The sequence below is a fragment of the Stegodyphus dumicola genome, chromosome 6 (assembly GCF_044657685.1).
Source record: "Stegodyphus dumicola isolate Sdum_Otavi_A_Nest chromosome 6, ASM4465768v1".
In the NCBI taxonomy this organism is placed as follows: domain Eukaryota; kingdom Metazoa; phylum Arthropoda; class Arachnida; order Araneae; family Eresidae; genus Stegodyphus; species Stegodyphus dumicola.
The window spans coordinates 206,045,130-206,066,624 of record NC_140773.1 but is presented as its reverse complement, the minus strand read 5'-3'; the positions used below and the strand labels follow the sequence as shown (position 1 = coordinate 206,066,624).

The 21,495-nt window shown below is 31.1% G+C and overlaps 1 protein-coding gene across 1 annotated transcript in view; it reads left to right on the top strand.

The window, feature by feature from the left end:
- The window catches only part of Trxr1 (Thioredoxin reductase 1), a 36,789-nt gene that overhangs the window by 496 nt on the left and 14,798 nt on the right, over window positions 1-21,495 (top strand). Inside the window, exons 2-8 of the mRNA XM_085819389.1 lie at window positions 6,426-6,497; window positions 6,627-6,683; window positions 8,191-8,410; window positions 8,576-8,651; window positions 8,906-9,039; window positions 9,167-9,186; window positions 21,371-21,462. Coding sequence (XP_085675515.1) covers window positions 6,426-6,497; window positions 6,627-6,683; window positions 8,191-8,410; window positions 8,576-8,651; window positions 8,906-9,039; window positions 9,167-9,186; window positions 21,371-21,462 — 671 coding nt within the window. The remainder of the gene's footprint in view (window positions 1-6,425; window positions 6,498-6,626; window positions 6,684-8,190; window positions 8,411-8,575; window positions 8,652-8,905; window positions 9,040-9,166; window positions 9,187-21,370; window positions 21,463-21,495) is intronic.

Below are 21,495 nucleotides of genomic sequence, written 5' to 3'. Positions count from 1 at the left end.
GAGACATAGGTTCCAAATTTTTTTCTGATACATGATTTTTTTCTCTGTTTTATGCATTACTTCTTGCAAAATAAATATCTTCAAAATATTCTTTGGAATAAAACTATTCATTCAAAAATATAGTAATTCACATAATGATTTGAACACTCCAAAGTTTTGCTGATGTATTTTGGAAGAGGATGTTTCTTGTCATGGTTTTTAATTTTAAATAAAAATACATCAAAAGAATGGATCTACTCTGATATGCGCCCTCAAGTCGCTAAATTTCTCGCCACCGCGCTGCCATATTGCTATCTAAATTTTTTGTCTACATTTCGAACTTTAAGCCTAAAATGTCTCCAAAACACGGTTTTCGCGAATGCAAAAACCACGTTTTCAACACACAATTTAAGCTAAAAATCTGAAACAAAAACAAAAAATTTAGATAGCAAAACCGTAAAGTTTCTAACCAAAATTATTTGATAAGAGTCCATGTACACAGCAATATGTTTTAACTTAAAAAAACATCTATGAATGGCACAATCTAGGCAATGAACGAATCTACGAACTACGCACGCCTCACTTTATTAAATTAAAATAACAAAAATAAATTTCAAAGAATACCATGTACACCAGTATCCTGTTTAAACTTAAAAAAACATCTACAAATTGCACAATTTACGCAACAAACGAATCTACGAATTACGCACACTTCACTTTAATAAATTAACATAACAATAAATTTCAAAGAATACCATGTATACAGCGTTCTGTGTAAACTTTAAAAAACATCTACGAATTGCACAACTTAGACGGTACGCACTAATCAACAAAATAATTAAAATAAATTTCAAACAATTCAAAAAAAAACAACAATAACGACAAAAATTCATACTAAAAAAAACAATGAACATAACATTCTACAAAGTAAGAACAAAAATAAAATAAAATGCACTTACCATGAATCAGTGCTTTTTCGAACAGCAGAAATACCAATTTCATACCGCCTTTAACATGCCGCCATGTAATCACTATCGTATTTATATGACAGCCAGACACACTATCCAGAAAATTCATACTATGGTTCACAAATAAATAAAATAACAAATAATCACAAATCCCTACTTCTATCATGCACAGCCACTAAAAATAATCTCCCAAACCCTCTTTAAAAAAAAGTTTAAAAAAAAGAATAAGAAAATATGGTGTTTCTTTGAAAGTTCTACTAAAATTGATTCTCATAGAAGAATAGAACAATCAAAACATTGTTAATAAAAAAATTAATTGAATCCGCTCCAAAACCCATGAAAATTTTAATTTTAGCCAAAGGATGCATTGAAATATTGAATGCTGTATTATTTTTATGTTTTTGTTAAATATAAACTTATTTTATGTTCTTATTAAAGTGCGAGTTAATTTTCATAACTTTTTGAATATATTATTATTGCCAGAAATGTTTTGAATAACTTTTTTCAAAACAAGCAGGTTTTAAAAAAAGAGGATCAATAGTATATGCGAAAAAGAAATAAAGCTATTTTGCTAATATTTAGTAATTGATATTTGCAAATAAATCTGAAAACACAAATGTAAACCATTATATTTTTTAAACCACTTTTAACCTCCCTTAACTGAGTATTTTTTTGTATAATCTGACATCAAAATTGAAAGAGATGATGCTCTGCCGGCAAAATAAGAATACGGAGACAAGTCTATTTAACAATGAGTAAATGGCTATCATGCTAAATTGGGGATGGTTTTGGCAATTAATTTTTGTTGCCAAATTTGGTGAGAAATCATTAAAAGTCACCTGGCGATATTTTTGTCGAGTCCCTGTATAACTATAATGGGTATGCTAATATAATAACTGTAATTAATCTAGGTTGATCTTTGGATTATGGTAACTTGGCGATTTTTTGGCGAATATTTGGCGACCAACTCTGCTACAGCAACCCTCTTTTTTTTTTTTTTTCCCCGCCACCATTTTGTCTTCACAAAGTAAAGACATGTTTCTTTTCTTTTTATTTACTTTTTATTTCTAACAATCTACTAGCCAAATTACACTTATACTAGAAATTTTCGTACAACTCTAATATACGCCCTAATTTCACCAAATGTGGCGATATGTGTTCTGCACTGGTTTTTGGCACTATTACATGTTCTATGGCAACCCTGTTGACATTGAAATATCTTTCACTGGAGCTCGTTGGTTCGCCTCTGTGTCTGAGAAGATGGGAGGGAAAGATAAAATGGTAGTTGTTGAAGTTCAGCAAAAGGAAATATGATTGTGGCTATCCTGTTGAGGGGTAGTGGGTATTTAGAAGTGTGGAAAGAGGGTCTGGGAGATTATTTTTAATGGCAGTGCATGATAGAAGTAGGGATTTGTGATTTTATTTATTTGTGAACCATAGTATAAATTTTCTGGATAGTGTGTCTGGCTGTCATGTAAATACGATAGTGATTACATGGCGGTATGAAATTTATATTTCTGCTATTCGAAAACGCAATAATTCATGGTAAGTGCATTTTATTTTATCCTTGTTTTTATTTTGTAGAATGTTATGTTCATTGGTTCTTTAGTATGAATTTCTGTCGTTATTGTTGTTTTTTTAAATTGTTTGAAATTTATTTTAGTTTATTTAGTGTCTAGACTGTGCAATTCGTAGATGTTTTTTAAAGTTGAAACAGAACACTGTGTACATGGTATTATTTGAAATTTATTGTTGTTATGTTATTTTATTAAAGCGAGGAGTGCATAGATCGTAGATTCCTTCCTTGCCTAAATTGTGCAATTCGTAGAATTTTTTTAAAGTTTAAACAGGATGCTGTGTACATGGTATTCTTTTAAATTTATTGTTGTTATGTTAATTTATTAAAGCGAGGTCTGTGTAGTTTGTAGATTCGTTCATTGCCTACATTGTACAATTCGTAGATGCTTTTTTAAGTTAAAACATGGCGCTGTGTACATGGATTCTTGTCAAATATTTTTGATTAGAAACTTTACGTTTTTGCTATCTAAATTTTTTGTTTTTGTTTCGGATTTTTAGCTAAATTGTGTGTTCAAAACGTAGTTTTTGCATGTGCGAAAATCGCGTTTTTGGAGACATTTTAGGCTAAAAGTTCAAAATGTAGACAAAAAATTTAGATAGTAATATGGCAGCGTGAAGTTTCTCGCCAAAAATATTTGGCGACTTGAGGGCGCATATCAGAGTAGTTTCGAAATTTTATCTAACAAAACTGCTTAATCATGACAAATATTCACTGCAAAATTGGGAAAAAGTGCACAATCGCAAACTCCTTGCGCGTTTTTCACAATAACACATACACATAAACCATGTACACGTCGACTTATTTTTACTTAAAAAAACATCCCAGAATTGCACAAAAATGGCATTGTGCACACTCTTCACTATATCCATGTACACTGCTTTTTTCTCATAAATTTGAAAAATTTCACGAAAATGCATGAAAATTTTCTGAATCTTTAAACCCGATAAAAAGAACATATATGAAATTACCTTATCGCGAAAAAGTATGTACCCTTTCCAAATATGAACATTTCCACCTATAAAATAAATAAAATAACCAAAAACTTTTACCTCTAAATTATCTATTATATTATAAATGTCACCAACAAATTCATACCGCAAACATTACAAATACTTAGTGTCAAATATTTAAATTATTTCCATGCACGTTTACTTCAACTAAAACGTATACCAAATTCCTACGAACATAAAATTCACAAAATAACTATCATTTAATTAAAATATCACTAAACCATGTACACGTTGACTTATTTTTACTTAAAAAAACATCCCAGAATTGCACAAAAATGGCATTGCGCACACTCTTCACTATATCCATGTACACTGCTCTTTTCTCAGAAAAATTTCACGAAAATGCATGAAAATACTCAACGTATACTACTCAAACGTATTCCAAAATACTACAAACATATAACTCACAAAATCACGATCATTAAATTAAAATATAATTAAATTAAAAAACACTACTTAAAATATAAATAAGCACATACATTAAATTAATAAAAATTAGATTACAATCCTAATTACTTTAAACTAAATCAATAAATAGCAATTTTCAAATAATACCATTTTAATTTATTTACTCCTTACATTTAGAACAATGCATAAAAATAATATCCTCAAATGATTAAAAATACTAACTTACCTAATCTTCTTTAGAATCTTCATTACGTCACTGCAGTACTACTGCTAATTTATAAATCCTAAATCCAGTAGTCAACTGGAAGTCTATTCACCAAGTAATAAGAAATTAATAAAATTTCACCACTCAAACTACTTTCCACAAACCACGTACCCTTCCTTACACTCCTTTTCACAAAATGTCCATTTTCACCATATTTCTTGCACCGCCATTTAAACTTGTAATATCCTTCCTTTCACACAATCTCAGCTTATTATTATTATTATCAGAAATTCCATGCAATCCGAAAATTAATCAACACTATTTCACACAACACACAATGAAGCTTTTCCAAATTAACCCCCTTTTCCGATTAAAGAACTGTAATTCGTCCATTAATGTCACGTTTCACACAACGCAGAATATAGCTAAATACGAAATTTCCAGATTTCCCCCCTTTTCCGATTAAACAACTAAATTCGTCCATTAATGTCACATGACATATCTCATGATCTCTCATTTCCCTCACACAAAATAATGCGTAATCGGAACTGAGTGCTTCTCACATTATTACCAAAGTCCTAGGTAGTAACCTTTATTGCCTCCAAAATGTCGCCAAACTACCAGTTACCATATTCCAAAAATCAGCTTTAATCTATATATGCAACTGTAACCGTATCTGGCTTCCATATGCCTCCAGTAATTTCAAGAAATACTAGAGATTTCTCAGCGACTAGCGGAAAACTATATAAGACTGAAAAGAGCATCAGTTTAGTTATAGTAGTTGTTAGTTCAGAGCTGATTCAGAGTATTGAGATTTCCATGAGAGCTTTGCCTTTTAGATGCGCTTTGCCTTGCATTCTGTTTAAGGTTCTGGTAAAGATATATTTACGGGTGCCTCTTGGCGATTGTTGGCGATACATGGAGACTGAGTTTGTGCAGTTCTTTGACTTGTTATTTTGGCTCTGTATAGTGGTGATTTTTGGTGTAAAATCATCAAAATAACAAATCAAAGAATTGTACAAACTCGGTATCCATGTACACATCGACCTATTTTCACTTACAAATCAAAGGAGAACCTAATTCTACACTACAGCCAAACAAGATATATATAATGTCAATAAATTGCATTTTAAATCAAACAATTAAATAACATAAAAAAAGTAGTAGGCACTACTATCACTTCTACACAGTACACAAAAGAAATATCTACTTACCTTATTTAGAAATTTCTGTGTCTTCAGTCTGGCACACAAAATTCTGTAACAGCATCCAAAAACTTTCCTCAAACCATGTTCCCTTTCTAATGGAATGCTTTATATGGTAACCATTTGAACCTTTCTTGTGTCAAAGCCATCTCAGCAATCCTTATGTTCGACAGTATGCATTTCCTTTGTACAAACAGGACACTTATAATGGCTAGTAAGTAAATCTTCATTTACACACCAGTCAATTAATGCTTTTTTCCCTTTTCTTCCAAATTGTAAAGAAACTTCAAATTAATCATACCACATTCATCCATTTTACTGTGTAAACCACAAAATAAGCAACATACTTCTTAACTAACATCCAACACACAAAGAAGCCCTTACAAATCTTTTCCCATCAGTTAAATTCACCGCAATCATGCAACCAATTAATCATAATAGGGTTTCCATAACATTCAACTACTCAGGCTACCATAAATGAAAGAATAACTTGGCGATAAATAAAGTAACAACTTGGCGGTAATCGAAAGCGCACCTTTAAATATAGGTTCTTAGTTGTTTGAAGTGTAACAACTGATTGCTTGTTGACGCTATGCAGAGCTGTATGATTATTTTTGTGGAAAGTTCGAGTACTGTGAAGTGATTCATTTGGTAAAATAAATTTTATTAAGCTATCATCAGTTCTGTGTGCATTCAATCTATTATGAGCCTGAATGTGTTGGAAGTAGAAGCATTTTTGCTCTTGATGTTTGTTCCTTAGAAATTTTTTTTTTAATTACGCTATAGCAGAAGCAGTTCTAGTGTAACACAGATGCAGATCAATATTTTGGACATTATTACAATATGTTGCTTTTAAATTTAAAAAATTATTTGCTCTGCAAAACCAAAAATTTTCCACTTTATTTAAATGGAAGATGAGTAAACACGTTTTATGTCATCTTTTCATTTTCGTTGGGCTAAGGAATTTAAAGTTTTATCCATATTATTGTATTAAAATTAGTATGACTGAAATTATATGCATAAATGCTTGTTATTTTCATTTTTCATACATGTATGTATTTTGGTTTTTAGGCAGTTCCTATCAGGCATATGATTTGCTTGTCATTGGTGGTGGCTCAGGTGGGCTAGCTTGTGCCAAGCAAGGTAAAAAGGGAAAAAAGTATATGCATTTCAGATTAGTAGGAAAGATGTCTTCTCTTGTAGTTTTAATTTAAACTTTATAATTTAATATAAGAATCATCTTTAAAATTCTTTTCCTTTTTCTTTTTGTAGCTGGCATTTTAGGAAAGAAAGTAGCTGTCTTAGATTATGTTGATCCTTCTGTTAGAGGTAATTTTTCTGCTTAAAATACTTGTTTAAATGATAATTAAAAGAGCATAAGGAAATAATTTAGTATAGATTTATTAATCGTTGTCTTTATTATTTCTCATTAATCCAAAGGGGAGGAGGGAAGAAAAATGTCTGGAAATTATCTTCAGTTTTTCTTAATTTTGCACAAGTATATATGTTAACTCACTAGGATTAATTATCTGTTAATAATTCAAAAGCATTTTTTGGAATAAAAATAAATTTATTTATAAAGTATTTTATTGCATACATTTTACCTTTCTTATACAAATAAGGAAATAATTTGCTTTAAGACTGAAATGTTTTGCATTTATTATTTAATAAAAAAAAATTAAAACCTATTTGCAGATTATATTTGTGAGGACTGTAGCATAAACAGAATTTGTGGCCCCACTTGAACATTGAAAAAATTTCAGTTTAAATATTTAAGTGCAAGGCACAGATTTTTATTAAGACTTTTGATGTTTAATTGGAGAGTTAGAACTTAAAATTATAAGCAAATATGCTATAAATAGAATAATTAATTGATAGGTATATTAAGTACAAACCTAATTAAATATTAATTATTAGTTAAGAAAAATCATACAGTTTAATCATTGGCTTCAAATTAAAAGGTTCAATGCATGTAAGATGACAAGCAATGCCCTGTCTTTGTCTCAGAATTGAGTTATTAACATAGAACAATTTGCATCTTCAGAAGAAGAGCAAATTCTAAATCTTTTATATGGTAATAAAACCAAATAAAAACTTATTTTTATCAATTACTGAGAGCAATTGCTTAATTTACTAAATCAAATATTTATGCACAAAGTTTTTTAAACAATATTTTCTTTGTTTCTGAAGTATAGCATATTAACCAATATTATTATCATAATCCAGTGATCTGATAATTCTATTTGCAATGTGCATTATAAATAGTTATTGAAATAGTTCTGTCCAATATTCAGAAGTACTGGGAGCTAGTGTTGAATATGGTATTAATACATTTGTTTCTCTCAAGAAAAATATCATTCTTTCTGTTTTCACTTATAAATACTTCAAGAATATTAAAAACATTTTTTCAAAAATTGTGAAAGGCCATTTATTAACACTTTATTCACATCAAATAAATAATTAACATATTTTACTCCTTGAAAAGAATAATTTCATAGTGGCTAATACTGTAATTTATCATTTATCATTACTCTTTTATTAGATGCATTAATTCCGAAAATTAATTAAATATCTTGGACTTTTCTTGCTGTATGTTCTAATTCATATGAATTATTTAAATATTTATTTTCATTATTAAAATACAGTGTGAATAATTATTTCTTAGAAACATTTGTGTTTATTTCATTTATTATTAAAGCATCATTAATTTTTTGATATTGCTACAATAATGCAGTGTTACAAAATTTTAAGTGTCATTAGATGCTGGTTTAACCTCTTTATTACTCAAACAACAATATTCATAAATTATTGCTTTTTTGTTTTTGTTTGCATTTAGGGACTACCTGGGGTCTTGGTGGAACATGTGTTAATGTTGGTTGTATTCCAAAGAAGCTTTTTCATCAGGGAGCCTTGTTAGGAAAATCACTTGAAAATGCAAGGAAGTATGGATGGAATTTTAATGAGAATGTCACCCATGATTGGAATACATTAAGAACTGCTATTACGGGTTACATAAAGTCTTTGAACTGGAATCACAGAGTTCAGTTGAAGCAGAAGTATATAGTTTTATTTCTTTTCCCAAAGCTATTAATTTTCAAGATTAAACAAGCTTTTTTAATATATTAAATAAAATTCTGTACTTCCAAATCTTTAATGTTGTGATATTTAAAAATTTTCATGCCATCAGCAAGATCGTTTAATCGCAAAGAATTTTATTTTAGGAATGTTGATTATTTTAATGCCAAAGGAACTTTTATTGATTCACATGAAGTAGAAATTTCGCACAAATCTGGAAAGGTTAGCAACTTTTTATATATAGTTAATAATAATGATTATAAGTATTATTTAAAAAATGGAGATAATGAAGAATTCATTATTTAAATTTTTTTGGATGTGCCTGGTTGCAATTTATTAAATTATATTATTTTAATGTGTTTCATAATTATCAGTGGAAAGATATTAATTTGTTTCATTGTTAATTTTTGTTAATTTGTTATTTTATAACTTAAAATCTTTCTAAATATGATTGATTTGTTTCTTACTTATTTCAGAAAGAAAAATTAATAGCGAAAAACTTTGTGATTGCTGTAGGAGGAAGACCTAAATATCCGGAAATACCTGGTGCTGTACAATATGGTATTAGTAGTGATGATATATTCAGCTTAGAAAAGCCTCCTGGTAAAACGTAAGAATTTAATCAGTCATCCTGAGTATTTGAGGTTAATATTGAATAAAACAGTTTGTAATTGATGACATGGAGCTAATTAATAACACTTGAATTAAATACAGATTATTGATTATTTTTTTTTTAGATTAGTTATTGGTGGAAGTTGTATCCTTTCATATGTATATATATTTAAATATACTTAAATATACATTTTAAATAACAGATTACAATACTTTCTGATTGACTTTAAAAGGACCATGATTAAGTTTACAGACTTTATCTGAACTTTTTATTATGATGATTATGTTAACTTGTTTGTGAATTTGTTATTGAGTATCTGAATTGTGTAATTTAGTATTATGTGTAAGTGTAAAATAGAACTTCTGTGCTTGTAATATTATTATGCATAGTTTTAATTGAAAATGTGTAAGAGAGATTTATATAATTATGACATTCATTAGATTAAGCTTAAAATGTATTAGATTAATGCAATAATTCTAAAATTTTTAATTTCATATTAGTATGTATGAGAATTTAAGTTATGGTGAAGCTAGTTTATCCTAAGGGAAATTTTAAGAGAATTTTAATGTAGAGATTGCACTATATGCAGATAATGTTTGATTATGTTTTCACCAGTTCAATGTGAAGGAAACTCTGGCCTGTATTGGCAGGAATACAAAACACTCATTTTTTAAATAAATGTTTCATTATTTTCTGTTGAATTAAAGTTTCTAAACTGAGGTCATGGCTCATCTATTCAATCATAGTTCAGATTATTAATAGGCTACAACCTTTTCTCTAAAGACCTGGAAATAATTCATCAGCATTGCCATGATGGAAGACAACACTTTGGCGGTCAGTTCTAGGCTGACTTCACTTCAACTTTTGCCTTTAAAGCTGCCATTTGGGAACAGTACTTTTCCCAATTAATTGTCTGAATTTGTGGCAGCAATTCTCAGTATGTAATTCCTTTGTAATCCCACCATACACAAACCATCACTTTTTTGGGATGTAGTCTCCCTTTCAGTGTTACTAAAGGAAGTTCTTTTGGCTTACTGTAGAATAGTTTTCTTGTAACATAATTGTATAATATACGCTTCTCATCTCTAGTAATGAGCCATTCCAAAAAAAGAGTGTCCTTATTTTTTTCAGCAAAGTATCACATGCCGAAACTTGAGCAAGCATGTTATGCTCTGTTAAAGTATAAGGTACCCACACATCATAGGAGCTTTAAATGATCATGTTCTGTGCTTTTTGGAACATTTAGTCTGTCTGATTGTTTCTGAACTGTATAACATGAGTTTTCAGCGATAGCTGCTTTATACAAGGCCTTGTTTAAAGAAGATGGTTATCCAGAACAGATATTATCATCGAGTCTGAAATTTTCCTGCTTGAAATTCTCACACTACATCCAAATTTTATTTTCAGTAGCAGCAGTTTTTTCATATGTAGCCCAGATTTCACAATTGGTTTGACTAGCATTTTTTCCCTTTTTAAAATGAAAGAGCATAATAAGATGAAAAGGATATTTTGAATTATCCATTCTTATCACCCCTGTGATAAACAAAATTATGTCATAACACATTATGCAACATGAGCAGAAAAGGCTGTATTTAAATATCCACTTCAATCAAGGTTACCCCTTAGCAGTGGTAACAAAATAATTGGAAGAAAACATGTTTTGATTTGAAAAACCAGAGAGCTTTCTGGATAAACCAGTTCTAACTGTACTTGTAATCTACATGTACACTGCTCAAAAAAAAAAAAAAAAAAAAAAAAAAAAAAAAAAAATGGGACAGTCCTATATCTCCCGATCTACTGGGCCGATCGACAAAATTCAAATTGCGTTCTTCATGTCTCGAAAGCGCGACTTAGGATATATATTAGTTTTATATATAGCACTATTCTAACATAGGTATTTTGACACAAAATCGGACTTTTTCTGAAATAACATACCAATGTTTTTACATATTTCGATTCTACGACTCAAATTACGCCTAAATATGAAATTTTGTAAAATTTGGAGCGAAATTTACGGAGAAATTCACAAATTTATATTGGCACTTTTTTGTCAGTTTGCGCCAAGAATAGTTCACTTGGCGAACTTCTTAATATATGGCAACCTAGTTTCCTTTCCTGTGAGCGGGAAAAAAGTCACCATCGTTCTTTTTTTCCAAATAATATTCTTTATATTATATTTTTAATTATAACTTATTATTTTAAGTAATTTTTTCTTTTTCGAATTTCATTTTAATTGTTTAAGTTGCATGGTTTTTTTTTTTTTTTCGAATAACTATTTTAAAAATTTCTACTTACCTATTCGAACTGCGTAAATAAAGGTGCAGCATTTATTATTTTTCAAATAGTTTTCTTTATATATATTTTTTGTCATAGTTATTATTTTAGGTAATTTTTAAATTCTTAACTTTTATTTTAATTGTTTGTGTTGCATTGTCTCTTCAGATAATTGTTTTAAAATTTTCTATTTATTTCTTCGAATTGAGCATTTTAAATATATTTATTAATATAAATTTTCCAGAATTTGATTTTATTTATTTGAATTGCGTTTCTTTCGGAGGAATACTTTGTAACCCAGACTACGATGCGTTTGAAAACTGCATATATTAAAAGAGAAAATACAGTAAAGCATAGTTAACACGCCTTTCAATGTTCCGTTCAGAAAAGATGTATATAAATAAGAGAGATGTATAACCGACATTTTAACTTAGGATGACTTGCATACACTGCTTTAAACAGTTTTATCATTGTGCCCATTGCTTTACACAATTTTATCCTACATTTGGCTTCTTAAATGTTATTCATATTTTAGTCAAATATTTTATTTTTGAAATCGTAAAAATCAAATATCATAAGATTAAAAAGTTTTAAATTAAAAAAAAAAAAAATACAAATACTAAATTTTACCGTAAAATGTATTTTTTCTTCTCTTTTTCTTCAGGCATTCTACTTTATTCTTGCTCTTTTTCTTCATTCTACTTTATTCTTGCTCTTTTTCTTCATTCTACTTTATTCTTGCTCTTTTTCTTTAGGCATTCCGCAAGTATATTAAAAAATATCCAATTTTCGAAATATCTTGATATTTCTGACAATCATTTTAAATAAAGTTATCGCCTTCCATTTCATAAAGGCCCACAAACGGCCGAGCGGTAAAGTCGCTGAACACTGATAATTCACTCCGGGGTTCGAATCCCGGTAAACGGGCTGGTTGCATGGGCGTTTTCGTGGATTTTCTCATGTGTACCGTGTATGCCAGCTGATTTCCCTTAGAAAGTTCTTCACAAAGGCATCCTTCCTTTTAGGCAGATAGCCCTGCTTTGACGTAACTTAATAATTCAATTCAATCCATTTCATCAATACTTGGTCAGAGCTTTTATCAGTCTTTAGAGGCTAAACATTTTGAAGGTATGAGATGAAAGAAAAGACTGGTTTCATCAAGAGGTTTTGGTTTATTTAATTATGACAAAGCACACTAGGGCTATCTGCCTAAGGGGAGGGATGCCTTCGTGGAGGACTTTCTAAGCGGAACTGGCTGGCATACACGTTGCACATGGGAAAAACCACGAAAATGCCCAAGCAGCAAACCCGTTCGCGGGATTCGGACCTCGGACAGAACTACCAGCGTTCAGTGACTTTATCGCTCGGCCGCTGTTTCATCAGGAGGAAAAAAAAAACATCTTTAGGTGACATCCACATACATCACTGGATAAACTCCTGAATCTTCAAATAATTCGAATGAGAAAATCATGGGATTCTCCATTTATGATACGATATGATGTTCTATAACGTAATTTAAATTTATACAACCATATAGTCTAAACCATATTGTCTTTTCTGTTAACCACAAGCTCAATTAATGGTATTTGCTGGTGTACAAGTCCAAGTATTTTTTCTTTGAACACCTAAATTCATTGAAGTATCCTGAAAGTATCTTCAAAAGCGTCCAACTTTTTTAAACATCTTGGTATGTCTGAGAGCCAAATTTCCCTGCAAATTTTTGCTTACTTTTCTCCCTAATTTTCTTCTTTCCTTCTACAGTTATTTTCAGTGCACACACAAGAAAATTAAGATTTTTCGATTGCTAGACTTCCATAAATTTTGCTTTCTTGTCAATTTTTTAAAATATCAATTACATGAATTGCGTTTCAGCTGAAGAAAGCTTTTCATTTTCTAGTCATTTTAACTATAAATAAAAAAAAGCGAAGTCCAAAGGATAAATATTTTAATTAAAAGATTTTTGCTAAATGACAAAGAAATAAAACAGTCCAGCAGGGTTAATTCTGTACCACTGAGTAACCCGATTCTTATATCGGCTGAAACAATCTAAATCGTATTAAAGATCATGTTTTTTTATACAATCTATAATGCGAGAGAAAAATTAGCTTCTTAAAACATTCTTTCTAAGAGGATTAATATAAAAGATTATATTTATATATATATTTTTAAAGCTGGGACTTGAACCAAACTGTAAATTTTTTAAAGTTTAATTTACATGGTGGTTATAATTAAAGTTCCAATTTGAAATGGTCATAAAAGGAAAACTACCGTACCAAATGTTATCAAACTTGGGAATCGTGTAAAGGAGGTTATGAGAATTTATTTTCAGCGAGGAAAAAAAAGTTAAAAAAACTCATCACCAGGGGGAAAGTGACGCTGTATACAAGATTCTTAAATGAAATAAGACATGAAAACATCTGTTTAAAATGTGTTTAATATTTTCCGAAACGTGTTACAAAGCATGTTCAATATAGCGTCTAGCATTTTCCGAAAGCAAGTTAAATCCTGTTACTGCATTCTCAACAGCAGCTCTTAGCATATCGGGGGGAATGTTACGGACATGTCAGTGTTTAACATTTTTCATTTCTGCCAAATTGTTTAGATTATCACCATATACAGTGCTTTTGAGAAAACCCCATAGCTAAAAGTCACAGAGGTTGAGGTCTGGTGGGAAGAGGGGAAGTGTTGGCGTATAAGACGTTCATTCGTGAAATGTTGCCTAAGTAACTGTGCGACACATGTGAGGTGGGGCCCAGCCGTGCATAAAAATCGTAGTATCTAAAATGCCACGTTACTGCAGTTTATGTATCACGAAACATTTTAACATTGACTCTAAATGAGCTGCAATCACAGTAGTCCAGCTGTCGACTGTTCTTCAGAGGAAAATGGTTCAGTTATAAAACTAGCTGTCATTCCACACCAAACGGTGTGGAATGACTGCTATGCAATCGAATGCAGTAGGAGAATGCAATGGAACTAGATAGATAACATGAGGGATTTTTTTTGGCCCAAATCGATTAAAAGCGTTTTGAATCAGTATCTTCATGTTTTAGGGCTGAATTCAGGCTTCAAAAATTACAAATTAGCGATCTGTAAGAAAACGATTTCCAGATTGTACGCACTTGTGCGAGTGATTTGCGATCTCACATTTTCTAATCGCTAATTCGTGGTTTTCACGGACGAATTTCTCACTTACACGGATGGCGCACTCGACGTTTATCGAATTTAACGCCTTTAAATGGTAATTTTCTTACTTCAAAATTTCTTAAGGGTATGCAACATATTAAACCTGTGTAACAGAAGGTTAAGTTAGATCCCGACCCATATTTCGTTTAAAAATATTGCATACAGCGCCATTTTCCCCCTGGTGGTGAGGTTTGGAACTTCCCTTTTTTCGCGGAAAATAAATTCCTATGATCTCTTTTACACGATTACCAGGTTTGATAACATTTGATCCAGTAGTTTTTGTTTTATGACCATTTCAATGTGGAACTTTAATTATAAACACCCTGTATATTATTAAATTTTAATTGAAGCTATGCGTTATATGTATACCATGCGTAAGATTTCCGCTTTTATAGAAAAAATAAAGAATCGAAGCAAATATACTTAGGATAATGGAACAAAACTGAAAAAAATTCCCCTCCCTCCGAAAATAAAATATTGAAACTTCGACCTTCAATTTATTGGATTATCGAAATATTCAATATGACCTATCTTCTAAGTCCTATTTCCGACAACAATTCCGTCAAAAATTCCGAATTACTAAAGCTGATGTAAAAGATTTAGTATATATTCACTGTATGTTAGTAAAGTAATCAGAGTGTAATAAAAATAGATTATAGAATTTACGCTGATGCAACTTTTTGTCTGACTGCACAACATGTAATGGAAGAGAAGGCTTGTAGAGATCTGTTTTTGATATGTCTCTAAAAGTAGATGTCATACTCCTTTTGTCTCTTCAATATCAAAAAACTTTCCTTTGAGAGGCAACTTTAGTTTTTGGGAAAGAAAAAAAATCACAAGAAGACAAATGTGAAAAACATGCAGGACGATTGAGTACACATACTTATTTTCGGAACACAAGCGGTTCTCCGACTGGTTATTGCATAATGAAAAGAGGCATTATCATGCAATACAAAACATTTGGAATACGTTGTCTGACTGAAAACGTAAGATTAAAAGTCATCTGCTTAATTCACAACCATTTACAAGTCAACTAATGGGGCAATTGCAGAATCGCTTTGATCCTGAGCTTCTAAGACAAACCTTATATCACTGGATTTAAACACTTCTTTAATCTTCCGAGAACGTTCCATCTTTAGCTCATATTCCAAGAATATTAAGTGAATACGATTATTGCAAAAGAAAATGAATATTCATTTGCACTACGGCTTGGTAGTTCTGCTTTTTATGTCTAAGTATACAACAATATTTTAAATATTTACAAATAAAATATTAAATTGGAGATTTAATTGGACCAGTTGCCTAGCATTTGAAGATTGTTAAATACTAACTGTTTGTTGCGAAGTCTAACCCAGGTTTTGCATGGTTGGTTTTCGTAGTTTTCTAGGTTCTCTTTACAAAGGTTCTCTATGAAAGCATCTTAACTAAATAGCTCCCACACTCTTTCTATGTTCAAATAACCAACTAACCTAGTTTAAGCGCGATTTCCAAATGAAGTTACTAGCAAAACCCGAATACTCATTAAAAATCATGTAGCTTGCCAATCAGGAGTAACATGAAAGATACGGCGCCAATAATTGAATTGCTGTTACGGTACGCTGTTTCTAAATTTAGATGGTCATTCCTTAATTAAATAGCCTACTAGCAGCCGAGCGGTAAAGACGCTGAGCACTGGTAGTTCGGTCGGAAGTTCGAATCCCACGAACGGGCTGGCTGCAGCCAGTTTACCTTAGAAAGTCCTCCACGAAGGCATCCCTTCCTTTAGGCAGATAGCCCTCGTGTGCTTTGCCATAATTAAATAATCCAATCCAATCCTTAATTAAATATAATTGATTTGTAACTTCTACTAGAGCTGACGGTAAAAATTGAAGTGCAAATAAATAATATCGTGTGCAATCTTGATTAATATAAATTAAAAATTTTGCATAGAAAAATATTTTCATTCAGACAGAAAGTTTTTTGAAATATTTGCAATTACTTTATAAGAAGGATTTATTAATAACCGTAATAATTACTTATTATATTACTGATGATTAGGATTCAGTTCTTGACAATTACATTCTAAATTAGAATTTTAAGGATATAATGAAAATAAGCTACGCACAAAAATACATTTTTACAGATTAAATTGACATTCAATACAAAAATACAGAATGTTGGGTGTCGTTTATATAATTATTCTTGCTTGTCCACCGAATCTGCTGACTTATCCAGCCATTAAGTAGCTGCAGATCATTTCTACATAACTATTGAACTTCCATTAATTCAGTCTCTACAGGGTTGTATGTTTATATCATAATTTGACTTTTATAAAAATGATTATTCAAAATCTTATATTTCTATAAAAATATACTATGCTTTAAAAATAAGGATGATAGTATCTGCCGCTCTTTCAGCCACTTCAAAAGCAACAGTTTGTTTAGAAATAAATTATGCAGTTAATGTCATAAAATATTTTCATTAAATTCAAATAAACATTAAACGAAAATTCTCAGTTTTAGACAATTCGATTTAAACGAAGTAAAGTAGCAGACGATAAAACGCCGAAGGTAAAAATTTACTCTTAGAAAAACGTACTCTTATTTTTTTAAAAAAAGGATGAAAGAGAGAAATTTAAAAAAATTGTTAAAAATTTGAATAATATCATCTATAATTTAAAAAATATATTTTCATATAGTATTAATAAATATTTATTACGTCTTATTGTGGGAAAAAATTTCATATAATTAATTCTCCGTAAAATTTTACTTGAAATTTAAGGTTAAAAATAGCTGTGGCAATTCAGTGTAACAAAAATCCGTAGACCACATTTGGCGTTATTATCGCTCAAAAAAAGATGCCAAATTTCAAAACAGGAAAATATGTAAATTCGTGTATATCTTAGAAAATTTTGAATAAAAAAGTCTAATTTTTTGCAGATATGCTTAAAAATACACCTACTTTATGATGATGATAAAAATTTTATAGGTTATAATTCAAAATTTTTTTCGAAAAATTTATAAAAATTATTTAAAAATAGAAATCTAAAAAATAAAACACAAAAAATGGGTAAATTTTATTTGGAATGAACCTAAATTTCGAAATGTGAGAGAAAAAATAAAAAAAGTTTAGTAAAAAAAGAGATATTAATAAATATTTGCCGAATTCAATTAACATTGAGGAGCTAAAATTTTGAGAGCTAATATTTCAAAAACTACTCGTACGATTTTTACAAAAACTTGGTATTATGGCATAATTTGAGTCGTAGAATCGAAATATGTAAAAAAATTGGTATGTTATTTCAGAAAAAGTCCGATTTTGTGTCAAAATACCTATGTTAGAATAGTGCTATATATAAATCTAATATATATCCTAAGTCGGGCTTTCGAGACATGAAAAACGCAGTTTGAATTTTTTTAATCGGCCCAGTAGAACGGGAGATATAGCACTGTCCCCCCCCTTTTTTTTTTTTTTTGAGCAGTGTACATGTTATTTCATTTTGTTTTTTTAATCTGTTAAAAAAAAAAAAAAAAAAAAAAAAAAATCTACAAAAACAAAATCTTTTTATTATTTCATTATCTCATATTAAGAATTTAAATTTCTGCTAAATCTTCTTGCCAGTTGATGTGTTAATTGATTAAAAGCTTTATGATTTACCATAAATAAATCTAATTATGTTAAGAATTATTTTTCCTAAAAATGAAAATTTTTTAATTCTTTAACAAATTAAAATTTTTGGTGTATACAGTATATAGATGACTCTCAAAATGTGCAGATTTGTATTATGCAATTGTTTCAACATAAATATTTTTTTCATGTGTTTAGAAGACAACCACTTAAATTACAAACTTAAAAATCTCTAAAAAGTTAGCATGAAGGCATCTCTCCTCCTAGGCTTATGTATGCTTTGGTGTAGTACATAAAATGTACATAGCTATTAACTTGTTATATAATTTGCTGCTATAAACTAAACACAAATTTATTAAAAGCTTAAGATGGTAGCTTAGAAATTCACACAACTACAGTGGTACCTCGATATATGAGTTTAATTCGTTCTGTAACCTTGCTCGTATGTCAGATTGCTCGTATCTCAAAGCAATTTTTCCCATTGAAATTAATTGAAATGCCATTAATCCGTTCCAGATTCCAAAACACCACCTCAGTTGTTAAGTGTTTTTGAATAAGAAAAATGTATTTCAAGAAGAAACATTTATTTATAAATAACAAATACATATACTAATAAAACATAATTAAAAGAAAAAGTTAAGTGCTTCCGTAAGCTTCAAACTGGTCTTCGCCTTTTTCGTCACGCTTTGCTCATTTTCACCTGCAGATCATTTAAAAAAACTGTTCAAGGAGGTTTGTTTCTTGTCCCTTTCATGATATTGCGGAAATGAGTTAGGCAAGTTTCATTGAACAACTCCGATGCACGACCAGTTGCAACTTTTTTGGGGTGATTTTTATCCACGAACTCTACAACTTTCTTCCACATTTCCAAGATCTCCTTTATATCTCTTGTAGGGATAATCTCCTCCATCTCTGGCTCCTCTTCAAAACTAATTTTTCGTTGAACCACTGTATGCTGCTGTGAATTTAGATTGTATAACTCCTTGGTTGTCAGCTCCTAAGACTGTTCCTCGATGAGTTCATTCACATCTCTCTCATCCACTTCCAGACCCATGAAACAATGAAAAGTTTCTCCCAAAGAAACAATCTCCTCTACCACTGACAGTTCGGGTTCCAATCCTTCAAAGGCCTTTTGAGCTACAGCCTCAGGCCACAATGCAGAGGTTAAGGTCCTCGTTGTAACACCCAGCCAAGCCTGATCAATAATTGTTAGGCATATCGCGATGTTCAAGTGGTCCTTCCAGAATTCTCGAAGGGTAAGGTTTGTGTTCTCCATCACCTCAAAGCAGCGCCGAAAAATGTGCTTGGTGTACAACTTCTTAAAATTAGAAATCACCTGCTGATCCATGGGCTGCAGGAGAGGAGTGGTGTTGGGTGGTAGGTAGGGAACCTTTATAAACTTGAACTCTTCGAGTAAATCATCTTCGAGATTTGGTGGGTGAGCAGGGACATTGTCGAGGATGAGAAGGGCTTGCATGATAGGTTGTTTTCCTGTAGATATTTTTTAACAGAAGGGCCAAACATCAGGTTTATCTACTCCACAAAGAATTTCGTGGTGACTCACGCCTTTGCATTTGCCCTCCACATAACTGGCAGTTTTTCTTTTAAAATCTTATGTGACTTAAAGGCTTTGGGATTTTCCGAATGGTATACTATCAGAGGCTTGATTTTGCAGTCGCCACTCGCATTGGCACAAAGTACTAGAGTTAATCTATCCTTCATGGGTTTGTGACCTGGCATCGTCTTCTCCTCTGCCGTTATGTAAGTCTTATTCGGCATCCTTTTCCAGAAAAGCCCTGCTTCATCACAGTTGAAGACTTGCTGGGGGATGTATCTTTTGGCTTCTATCAGTTTGGGAAACATTTTGATGTAAACCTCAGCTGCCTTCACATCCAAACTTGCTACCTCACTATGCCTTATGACAGAGTGAATGCCGGTCTTTTTCCTAAAGTTGTCAAACCAGCCCCGACTGGCTTTAAACGAGTCTTCTGATTCCTTGTTTGTGGAAGTGTGTGGGATCTGCTTCAGCAAATCACTGTAAATCGCTCGTGCCTTCTCACATATGATGCTTTGTGTTAAGGTTCTTCCTTGAAGCTGCTTCTCTGTCACCCACACCATCAGTAGTTTCTCCATCTTTTCATGGAGAGAAATCCGGAGCTTAGAAATTATTGTAACACCCTTAGCTGGCGTTGTACCCTTTATCAACTCCTTCTGTTTAAGCACAGTACATATCATTGATGTGATACGCCCATACATCCAAGTCAATTATTTGCACACCTTGCTCATGTTTTTCTATGATTTCACGCTTTAATTCAATAGACATCATCTTCTTCTTTGGACCCATGGTTATAAAAATAAATGTGATAATGTTTTGTAAATGTACAAAAAGTAAAAAAATGAAAACCCAACTTATCAAAAATGCTTCGAAAATGAGGGAGACAAGCACACAGACTGAGGTGGGAGAAACTGTTAGATGCTGCACACGACACCAACATGCGCGTGCATGTTGGTGTCGTGTGCAGCGGTGTAGTGTGCAATTCCTTGTATCTCAGATCTTGCTCTCATCTCAAAGCAAAATATCGCTCGCTCAGTGGCTCGTGTCACAAAACACTCATATATTAGGGCACTCGTATATTGAGGTACCACTGTACATGTAAGTGATGTCATTCACATTGAGAAAACTGAAAAGAAAAACAAAATGCAGTGTTAAATCATTTCTGCATTTAATTAACTACACATTTTATATTATAGTAATAATTGTGTTGCCACTTTTTCCTGTGAGTATTAGAGTGAGCTGAACTGTTTTGAGCATTTATAAAGTTTTAAAATGTCTATGATGTTGGTTTCTTCTACCTGAAGAATTTGTAAATCCAGTAGCTGGTGTGACATTGCTTCTTATTCACTGTAAATTTATTCTTGTTTGCTTTGCTATTTGAATATCATTGATTTCTCATCATTTTTCTTGATATTTATCTTAACAGCATTTGAAATATAGCATTTTTTATTTGGGAGGAGGATAGCAAATAAGTTTAAATTTCAATCTCTTTAATTCAGTTTTAATATGCATACAATTAATTTTAATACACTGACAATTTTTAATTAAATATTAACCTATATTCATCTTTTTCATATTATTATATTTTGAGTCTGTAGTTGTAAAACAAAAGTGTGTATTTAATATACTTCACTTGCATGTTATTTCATTGAGTGCTGATATAAACGTATAAATGTTTTGTTGTAAAACCCTTAATTATATTCTAAGATGTTGCTTTGGAATGTGCTGGATTTCTAACAGGATTAGGATTTGATACTACAGTGATGGTTCGATCCATATGCTTAAGAGGTTTTGATCAAGTAATTGTAACATTTCTTTCATTATATATCTCA